The 10,045-nt window shown below is 36.2% G+C and overlaps 2 protein-coding genes and 1 non-coding gene across 5 annotated transcripts; 2 read left to right on the top strand and 1 right to left on the bottom strand.

Annotated features, from left to right (window-relative positions):
• Positions 1 to 758: 758 nt before the first annotated feature.
• Positions 759 to 4,556, top strand: LOC18104899 (protein TIC 22, chloroplastic). Of its 3 annotated transcripts, none has more exons than XM_006374885.3 (9): positions 759 to 1,203; positions 1,292 to 1,354; positions 1,565 to 1,639; positions 2,257 to 2,307; positions 3,490 to 3,549; positions 3,669 to 3,740; positions 3,875 to 3,910; positions 3,994 to 4,181; positions 4,328 to 4,556. In XM_006374885.3, the coding sequence occupies exons 1-8, from the start codon at positions 832 to 834 to the stop codon at positions 4,084 to 4,086; spliced, it is 822 nt and encodes a 273-aa protein (XP_006374947.1). In that variant the 5' UTR covers positions 759 to 831; the 3' UTR covers positions 4,087 to 4,181; positions 4,328 to 4,556. The 3 variants fall into 3 exon arrangements, with proteins under 3 accessions (XP_006374947.1, XP_024440979.1, XP_024440978.1); XM_024585211.2 differs by having other exon boundaries at positions 4,323 to 4,556; XM_024585210.2 differs by having other exon boundaries at positions 4,312 to 4,556.
• Positions 4,557 to 6,628: 2,072 nt separating this feature from the next.
• LOC18104898 (UDP-glucuronate:xylan alpha-glucuronosyltransferase 2) lies at positions 6,629 to 9,539 on the top strand. The gene is made up of 3 exons (XM_024585209.2): positions 6,629 to 6,913; positions 7,027 to 7,651; positions 8,439 to 9,539. Exons 1-3 carry the CDS (start codon positions 6,719 to 6,721, stop codon positions 9,377 to 9,379), a joined length of 1,761 nt encoding a protein of 586 aa, XP_024440977.2. The 5' UTR covers positions 6,629 to 6,718; the 3' UTR covers positions 9,380 to 9,539.
• Positions 8,042 to 8,114, bottom strand: TRNAR-CCU (transfer RNA arginine (anticodon CCU)). The gene has a single exon. It is a non-coding gene; the product is annotated as a tRNA-Arg (tRNA).
• Positions 9,540 to 10,045: the final 506 nt, after the last annotated feature.

Raw genomic sequence — 10,045 nt, 5'->3', positions numbered from 1 at the left:
ATAGCATGAAAATTAAAAAAGAAAAAGAAAGAAAATAATAAAAGAAAGGGCAAAAGGAAAGAAAGGAAAGAAATAAAAAAATGTTACAGGGGAACAAATGATTTCCCCACCTCCTTGTTAATGAGAAACAAAGTGAAAATTGATATTAATTTATTTAAAATTAGAATAAGAAATTCAATGATGCACCTAAATTTCTTCTTGATATATATACTTGGGCTAGTAAGAAAAACTCTGGAACGCTAAGGTCAAGCCCAGCAAAGCGAATACGATCCATAAGCACTCATGCAACTAAGGCCTGTTGTGACCTAACTTGATTCCTTCCATATATTTGAATTATTTTTATCAAAGTCGACAGTTGGGTAGATTTGGATTTGGCCCTCTGGGTTTATTCGGTGTCTCAATTTTATTATAGAAATTTGATTTGTATCAATTATCCATTTTCATTTAAAATAGTAACATAAAATATGTAAAGATTTCAATAAAATCCAAAACATGTTAAAATTGAAAGAATAAACAAGTTGAAGTTTACAAATTAAAATAATAATTAAATATTTTTTATCTTAAATACATTAAATGTGTTGAAACTCAAAAGTTTTGTTTTTCAAAAAAAAAAAAAAAACTTTGAAAATATTTCTGCTCCAGCTGCAACTTCTAGGTGATGGGCCGCATGTCATATGGGGTGAGGCCCAATGATAATTTCCAATTCGTACAGTGAAACGAACGACCAGCGCCACCAAATCTATCATCACTCGATTTCTCAGGAGACCTTAATAAAAATCAAACTCTCTTCAACTTGCTGCCCTCTTCTCCACTTCAAAAAAAAATAAAAAAATGGAACCCTCTAAACCCTCAAACCCTCTCTTATCTCTCTCAACAGTCATCCATCAACACTGCCTCCGTCTCGGTGCCGAATTCTCAGCTCGCGTCAGCGACACCACTCGATTCCTTGCTGGCAACTTCCCTCCACCTAGCCGGCTCCGCCTGGCGCCATCGCCGCCGTTCGCCTCTGTATCGCAGCCGAAACAAACAGCTAACACCGCCAATCTCAGCTCGGAACACGTGGCGAAAGCTCTGGCAGGAACAGCCGTTTACACAGTGAGCAATTCTGACAATGAGTTCGTGCTTATCTCGGATCCTAATGGAGCTAAGTCCATTGGCTTGCTTTGCTTTCGACAAGAGGACGCTGAGGCATTTCTTGCTCAGGTATTGTGTTTCTATACAGTTATACGCACATACATACGCGTGCATTGTCTATGTTCTGGTGGTGATTTTTTTTTTTTTTTTAATTCAGGTTAGGTTGCGGAGAAGAGAATTGCGAAGCCAAGCTAAGGTGGTGCCTATTACACTTGACCAGGTACATTTCTAGCTCCAATTGATGGATTTTGGCGTGTATAATTTTTAACTCGTATAAAACTGGGAAAATTGTAATGGCTAATTTATTCAAAATTTAATCCTTCCTGCAGTTATTTGAACGAAAGCTATAGTGTGGTTTGTCTTATTTAGAGTGCTAAATCGTATAATTTGGTTGATGCTATTTTCATATTTCCTTTTATAAATCTTGTAGGTGTACATGCTGAAGGTTGAAGGAATTGCGTTTCGGTTTTTACCTGATCCAGTTCAAATAAAGAATGCGTTAGAGGTTGGTTCTGATGAGTTGGTTATTAAAGTATTGCTTGTTAACATGGAAGAAAAAAAAATATCAAAAGGGAAAGTTAAGGAGGCTTTTAGCCATGTAATGCTGCAAAGACTACGTTCTTCATTCAGAATGAAAGCATTGGCAGCATATCTTTGTTTCTACAAATGAGTAAATCATTTCATATGAACTTTCAGTTTTTGATGTCGTTTATAGTGTAACATTGTTGAAGTTGCACGTTCAAGTGATTTTCTGAGTTTGTCACTGTTTGGTAAATCTTGTGAGTTCTGACGGGCCTTGGATGATAATGCTTGTCTAGAGAAGTGTATTCAGCATACGACTTCCATTTATATTGCTTAGGTCCTTTTATGTTCTTGATTTAAGGATTTTGGAAGTCAAAGGGAAGCAGAAGTGGTGCTTGTTGTTCAGTAATAAGAAAGTATGGATGGGGTTTACTTTTCATGTGGGTTCAGGGCTTCTAGGAAGGGGAAGCTTTAATGAGTAGGGTAGCAATTTGAAATTTCAATCACATTGTTTTAACATGAAAGGCTGCATGTTGACATGACTGTACAAGCTGAACTGCATTAAACTAATACTCAATAATAGTCTTTCATGTTTATCAGCTCAAATCTGCTGATGTCAGGAGTGGGTTTGATGGAGTTCCTGTTTTCCAGGTATGCTATCTGACTGGCTGTACTTATAAGCTATCTATGTTTCTCTGAAACTAGAAGCATGTCTAAACAGGCCTGTGGATGTAATTGATTTAAATCAATACCTACTAATTGAGTTATAATTGATTTCAACTATTTAAGTTGGTTGAATTGATTTGATTTGCTAATTGAGTTTTTTTGTTTGGAATAGGTTTTTAAATTGTAGAGTTCATTTGACTTGAGTTAGCGAAAATACATCATTTACCCAACTTGCCCTCATTTCTAAAAACTTATTCCAAGCATCTGTGAGAGAGGAGGGGAAGTGAGAAGGGTGTTACTGGGATTAATTTTTAATGAGTCAATTTTGAAGCAAATCATGCCCCAGCATGATTTGCAAATTTATAAAAATCTCTAATTTTAATTGGTTGTAGAATTTGTTTATGCTGTTTAAAGCTTTCTAAACACTAGAATTAGGTAAATGGTTCTGAAATGATTTCATTTCTACTAAAATGTAAGTTTCCAAGCAGCCTGTAAATGCATTAGATAGTTGGCTAATATGTTCAGGTGTTTGCAAATGCATACAATACTGGGTTTGACTTATCATTTGATCTGTGAAGTTAGTCTTGCCATTTGAGTGTTTGGACCTTCTTCAGGGAATAGCAGTTTGATTTTAGTGAGTCTTTGATTGGTTTTATTAGCTAGAATGTATTTTTTTTTTTTTTCTACATTGATCATGGAATCTTTCGAGTTATCAGAAAGTTACTGCATAAATAACCATCAAAGCAAATAAATAAATAATCTTTTTTTACAAAATAAATAAATAATCTTGTATCTTACGTGAATTGATTTTCTACACCATATTATGCATATTACTGGCGACGAAAGACAAAAGTATGGGGATTATTCTTTCCCCTGATGTTTCTGTATTTGACTGTCTGTACCTGGGCACAACTGTAATTCATTTATTGAAATACATGCAAACAATTTCAAATTTGTTAGTCATCTGGTGCAGCCATTTACTGCGGATTGTTACTTATTTGGGGAAGTAAAGATACATAAATTATCAAATGGTGCCCCAGCAGCAATGTTTTAGTATATCATTTGCTGTGATTTAAGTACAGGAGTCAACTAGGAGAATAAACTTCCAAATGTCTTTTGGGAATATTGTGCCAAAACACTGTTTTCTCATGAAATCTGTGTCTGCAGTCGGACCAACTGATTGTGAAGAAGAAAAGCAAGAGATACTGCCCAGTATATTTTCAAAAGGTATGTTTGATCCATCAAACTCCCTCCTTGGGATGCCATTAGGATTTTCAGCATGCATCTTTTGTGAGATTGAGCTATGAGTACACGGATTACCAGCTATATGCCTCCTGCAAATGCAGGAAGATATAGAAAAAGAACTGTCAAAGGTTTCAAGAGCATCAAGGGGTCCGGGTCTTTCTCAACATATTATGGTATGATTCTTTTTTACCATATGTTTTTCTTTTTGTAGGCATGACATTTTCTAAAGTATATTTTCATACCGAAAACGTATTATAGCTGATATTGACTTTGTACATATACCACTGTTTGGTTTATTTTTTAACAGGTCGGAAGTTTAGAGGATGTTCTGAAAAAAATGGAGGTAATGCATTTAAATTTTGCATCAAGCACACATCTGATAACAAGAAATTAGAATTCAATTTACTTCTCTTTGATCTAATACAGATTAGTGAGAAGAATTCTGGCTGGGAAGATCTGATTTTCATTCCACCGGGTAAAAGCCATTCTCAACACATTCAGGAGATAACTAAGGCATGATGCATTGCATTCATTGTTCTGGCTGACTGTAAGAAGGGATATCAACAAGCAGCAGGGATTTCGCATCTTCCGTGCTCATGATCTTTATGAAGCAGGTTGGCAATTATAGCTATTCATTTATTTTCCCTCAATTATAGCTATTCATTTATTTTCCCTCATTGTCCCTTTCTTTTTGCACGAGACAAGTAGATACTAAGTTTCACCATGTAAAATTGTTTTTCATGGATGTGGTCTAGAGTAGCTTGGGATGCAACGAAGGGATTCATTTCACTTTGATAGAAGAATAACATGAAAGAATGGACCAACAAACATGCAATTCGGTAAAAGAGGTGAGTGAAATGTTAACACTGAATGCTCAACTTAGAGGAACTCAAGGCACTGCCTGTACAGTTTGATGGTTCCGATAATTGAAAATTATCAGCAGACTATTATTTTTAATCCCTTTATGAAATGGAAATGGCTTTCAACAACCACAACCAATTTATTGCATGAGTAAGGATCTGGTAATTTCCAAACAATGTTTTTACTGGTAAGGGTACCTTCTGGAGATGTTTGATGTGGAAAGTTATTCTTCCCTTTTCCCTTTTTTTGCCCTCTCCTTAACAATAAATTGGTTGTTCGATGTCGGTTTCGAAATGGAGCAGGATTGAGTATACATTTCATTACATAATCAGCATTGAATTTTTTTTAATTTGAGGAAATTAACAGATCGTAGGTTGATATGTTCAGCTCTCCTTTTGATTTTGCTATCTTGCGGTTTACAAGTCGCCTTACAACTACATCATGATTTGTTGGCAAGTACTGCCATAATGAATATTAGATTTGATTACTCTTCAACTGCTATATGATAACCATGTCCGTGTGTTGGATTGGACGGTGGTTCTTATTTTAAAAACCAAATTAATATTATGGAATCCTCCGTCGTTAGGCAACAATAATATATTTGCCAATGCTTAAACCAAGATGAGTTACAAATCACTAAGAGCATTGATTTACCCGCCTATACATGCATCTTTTGGAATACCAGCAACTAAAAGGTGCATCAATGTTATATAAAATGGATTGAGTGATCTGAACGGAAGGATCTTGTTATTTAATTTGAGTCCCGTGATTTAGCGATTGATTATTGTTTCAGGGTAGATTGATTATTGTTTCAGGGTAGAAGAGACGGAGACGATCGGATATAAATTCATTCTAAAATTATTTCGGTGATAGATTTATTTTCATGTTTTATCTCAGATTTTTTAACTAATTATGTTTTTGTTTTTATCATGGAATACTAATCATTAGGAATGATTTATCTTTTCAATAAGAAGCGGCTGTTTCCAATTTGAATTTGGAAAGGCATTCTCAAGTCAGCGAGTATGAATCAGAAAGTAAAAACGATTGGGATTTTCTTCCCCTGTCTCTGCGTTATCAGCCATGGATCTTTGAAAAACGGGATGATCCTTTCTCACAATCACGAGCTAGTAAATGAATAGGTCATCTGCCTAATATTTCTTTAGCCGACGATCTCGGATTGTCTCATTGTCTTTATAGATTGACGAGGCGGAATTGTGATGGTTTAACCACACTCGGCTCGTGTTCGTGTTAAACATGATCCGAAATCCTTTTAATGAGTTGTGGAATGCTGATATCTGACCTAAGCCTTTTCTCCTATAATGATTTGGACAATATATTAATTAATAAAGAGATAAAAATTCATAACGGACAGAAGACAGAAACGACAATTTATTGCATGTCAGACGTTGACAGGGCAACCAAAGAGTTGTTGGGGGGAGGGGGGCTGCTTGGTTGCTAATTCTGAGAATCCCACGTTTCTGAAATTACTTTCCCGACCCCTACCTGTAATTTTTTTTATGTTACAGCGGTCTGTAATCTACTTGCTACAAGACTTGGTTTATAAATTAAGTAAATTAACTTTTTTAAAAAAATTAAGTTTAAATGATACTATTTTGAAGAAAAAAATTAAATAACCAGGTCAATTGACTAGTGTATCAATCCAAGTTTTTGATTGGATATACTTTGTCAACTCTATTTAATTTTTGTAAAAGCTAACCTAAGCTGCATCGATTGAATTCTGGGTGGACTAGTGGTCCACAGGTTTAAAAAACTTTCTATCAAATATAATTGGAGCCCTGCATTTTTTCGGAGGAAGATGCAGCAAAAACAAGGGAAACCCAGAAATTAACGTAGCTTAGAAAGTTAATTAGACAATGGCCATTTTAGTTTTAAAGTTGAGAGGTCAGAAAGCTGGGAACCACATCTGTATTTGGTTGATAGATATAGATGGATGAACAGAATGATGAGGGCAAAGGGGCATATTGGGGATTTTGAGAAGATGATCTAGAATTATTTGCACCACCAGCATGCCAATGAAGTATAGTTTAATGTGATCCGGCTAGTTTGTCCTCAAGGCAAGAAAACCGAAAGCACTAGTTGACACGTGGAGCTCCACAAATGGCCATTCATCCTTTGAGTTTTACTCTAATTTCGCTCTCCAACTCCTCTAACCACGACATCCATATATCATCTGTAGTCCTAAAAAATGCTAATAATCAAAAGCTAGGGGAGGTAGTTGGGATATATATACGAAGGCCCCCTTTTGAGGTACATCATTTCTTTCTCAAAGATGGCTGAGGGACTTAACCTTCAAAAGCTAATGAAGACTACACCTTCAAAAGCTTTGGTTATCAGAATCAATTTGGTTTTCCTTGCTTTCTTTCTTGTTTTCTATGCATCCCTTCTTCTCTCGCCATCTTCTTCAGTCTATTTTGAGAATGCAGCATCTCTCGTTAAGTGCTCATTGAGAGAGTGCCATCACAAGGTAAGGTGAGCCTAGACAAATTAATTCATAATTGTGTTGTAGAAGTTTGAGGATGTCGATTAAAGCCATGCGTTTTTTTTCATTTCCCATTTGGTTAAACTTGAAATTTGTAGGCAGAAAATGGGAGTGGGGTGAAGGCAATCGTGGAAGAGACGAAAGCCAATGCTCGAAGAAATATGACCAAGGTTGAGGTACCGAGCTTCATGAATGGGATGGGAAAGGGAAAGAAGATCGGCATGGTAAATATGGATGAAGATGATGTTACCGGCTGGAAAGCTCATGGAGAGACTATACCTATCGGTTTTGAAAGGGTGTCTGAGTTTTTCAAGTGGCCGGACTTGTTTCCTGAATGGATTGACGAGGAGGAAGAAACAGATGTTCCATCCTGTCCAGAAATACCAATGCCAGATTTCGAAGTCTATGACAGCCTGGACATGATAGTGGCAAAACTACCATGCAAGTATCCTGAAGAAGGATGGAATAGAGAGGTGTTTAGGCTCCAAGTTCACCTCTTAGCAGCGAATTTGGCTGTGAAAAAGGGTAGGAGGGATTGGAATTGGAGGACCAAGGTGGTGTTTTGGAGCAAATGCAGACCAATGTTGGAGTTGTTTAGGTGCGATGATTTGGTAAAACAGGAAGGTGATTGGTGGTTCTATGAGCCGGAGATGACAAAGTTGGAACAGAAGGTCTCGTTGCCTATTGGGTCTTGCAAACTGGCTTTGCCTCTGTGGACACAAGGTATGTTTTGCTCCTTAAACAATCCTAGTATCAAGTGATGCTTTCCTTGACTTTTCTTGTATGAATGCTTCTAGACAAAGTTATAAAATATGGCCTGACTCATAATCACTGTAAGTCCCTGGTTGCACCTGTGAATTCAAATTAATATCATTTTTAAAAAAATTAAAATTAAAATGTTTGATGTTAGTTTTTATTTTTTTAAAAATAGTTAAAGTAGATTTTACTTGAATTTTAATCAAGTTGCAAGTTCATTCACTAAATTAACCGGACCAACTCTCAACTTTATATATTCGACACAAAACCTGACCTGACCAGGTGTCATGATTGGGTTGTGCTAATCTTCCGAACAAAACCTGGGTTCGTTTAAAGGAAAAGGAATAATGATTATGACGCGTCAGGTAGGGGTCGAACCTACGACTTTCTGCTTAGGAAACAGACGCTCTATCCACTGAGCTACAGACGCTTCGATGCTCTTCGGTGCTTTTTATATAAAGATCCAATGAGTAAAGCTAAGTCTGTCGTCAGCCGAAGAAATGAAGTTACAAAGGCTAGATATATAGTGCAACGACGTGCAAATATTTCTTTAGTTATATTGGCAGCTGGTAGGCGCCATGTGGACGTGCCAACAACTTGCTAGAAAAATATTCTTGTTTGGTGAATTATAAGATAGTGATGTGGTAGTTGTGTTTTAGTTGCCTTAAAGTATATATAGTGGAGCCGAAGCTATTATTTCTTAATTGTGTTTATTGGCTAATTAACTCTATGATAAAGCGTTTTTAACTTGCAGGTATTAACGAAGTCTACGATCTCTCCAAGATTCAAAGGACAACAAGAACTACCAAACGAGAGGCCTATGCCACGGTACTCCATTCCTCAGAAGCCTACGTCTGTGGTGTCATAGCCCTTGCCCAAAGCCTTCTCCAAACGGGGACCAAGCGTGACCTTGTTCTTCTCCTAGATAATTCCATCTCTGAACCCAAACGTCATGCTCTTGCAGCAGCCGGGTGGAAGATCCGACTCATCAAAAGAATCCGAAACCCTAGAGCTGAAAAATACTCGTACAATGAGTACAACTATAGCAAGTTTAGGCTGTGGCAGCTCACTGATTATGACAAGATCGTCTTCATAGATGCGGACATCATAGTTTTGCGTAACCTTGATATCCTTTTTCACTTCCCTCAAATGTCAGCTACGGGGAACGATGTATGGATTTTTAATTCTGGTATCATGGTCATTGAGCCATCAAATTGCACATTCAAAATATTAATGGACCGACGCAAGGAGATTATTTCCTACAATGGAGGTGATCAAGGGTTCCTTAATGAAGTTTTTGTGTGGTGGCATAGATTACCAAGAAGAGTGAACTTCTTGAAAAACTTCTGGGCTAACACTACCAATGAGGCTAGTGTCAAGAACGAGCTCTTTGGGGCAGACCCACCAAAAGTTTATTCCATACATTATCTGGGGTTAAAGCCTTGGCTTTGTTACAGAGACTATGATTGTAACTGGAATATAGGAGATCAACGTGTTTATGCAAGTGATGTAGCACATCAGAGGTGGTGGAAATTTCACGATGCCATGGATGAGAAGTTGCAAAAGTTTTGTGGGTTAACAAAGAAGAGAAAAATTGAGTTGGACTGGGATAGAAAAATGGCTAGAAAGAGTCAGTTCAGTGATGAGCATTGGAAAATAAATGTTACTGATCCTAGAAGGGTTCATTTGATATAAGAATTTGTAGCAAGATTTCTCTCTTTTCTTATAGTAATTTCTTCTCTTCTTTTTTTCTTCATATTTTTGTATTTTATAGAGACATATATATGGGATTTTCCCCCATATAATTTATGTGTGAATAGGAATTTACAAGGGAATGGATAAGACCTTTTAATTAGGATTTACTTTTACATTTAGATATCCATCCAAGCATTTGATGTTAACCTCATGATGGTGATTTCATTAATTTGAAACAAGAAGATATATAATTTGTCTAGGTTAGGAGAACTAACCTGTCAATTTGTCAATACTCAATATAAAAACAAGAATGTAAAAGGATTGTTGGGAGTTTAAGCAAGGACACAAAAAGAAAAAGAAAGATATTTGAGTTGTTACGGGATTTGAACAAGGAGAGAAATGTAACTAGATTGCAATCTTGTTAGTAAAACTCATCCAAACCTATCAAGTCAATTTAATAATATATTCATTTAACTTCTGAAGTTTTAAATTAAACTAAATTAAAAAATGTCTTAAAAACTATACAGTTTTAGTTTAATTCGAATTAATTTGAATTAATCTATCAAACTTATCATTTAAGTTTTGAACCCGATCATAAATTAAAATTAACTTTAATAACCTCGCATGAAGCACAAACTTATCATTTAAGTTTTAAAGCTAATTATA

Source organism: Populus trichocarpa, chromosome 14 (genome assembly GCF_000002775.5).
Source record: "Populus trichocarpa isolate Nisqually-1 chromosome 14, P.trichocarpa_v4.1, whole genome shotgun sequence".
Classification (NCBI taxonomy): domain Eukaryota; kingdom Viridiplantae; phylum Streptophyta; class Magnoliopsida; order Malpighiales; family Salicaceae; genus Populus; species Populus trichocarpa.
This window is presented reverse-complemented; position numbering and strand designations above follow the sequence as displayed.

What these genes read in the sequence shown, in the direction of transcription:
- LOC18104899 (XM_006374885.3), top strand. Translation starts at nt 832, where the DNA reads ATGGAACCCTCTAAACCCTCAAACCCTCTCTTATCTCTCTCAACAGTC. An exon ending in TGCCTATTACACTTGACCAG is followed by an intron (nt 1,355 to 1,564) that starts GTACATTTCTAG and finishes TAAATCTTGTAG; the next exon opens with GTGTACATGCTGAAGGTTGA. An exon ending in GTCTTTCTCAACATATTATG is followed by an intron (nt 3,741 to 3,874) that starts GTATGATTCTTT and finishes ATTTTTTAACAG; the next exon opens with GTCGGAAGTTTAGAGGATGT.
- LOC18104898 (XM_024585209.2), top strand. Translation starts at nt 6,719, where the DNA reads ATGGCTGAGGGACTTAACCTTCAAAAGCTAATGAAGACTACACCTTCA. An exon ending in TGAGAGAGTGCCATCACAAG is followed by an intron (nt 6,914 to 7,026) that starts GTAAGGTGAGCC and finishes TGAAATTTGTAG; the next exon opens with GCAGAAAATGGGAGTGGGGT. An exon ending in TTTGCCTCTGTGGACACAAG is followed by an intron (nt 7,652 to 8,438) that starts GTATGTTTTGCT and finishes TTTAACTTGCAG; the next exon opens with GTATTAACGAAGTCTACGAT.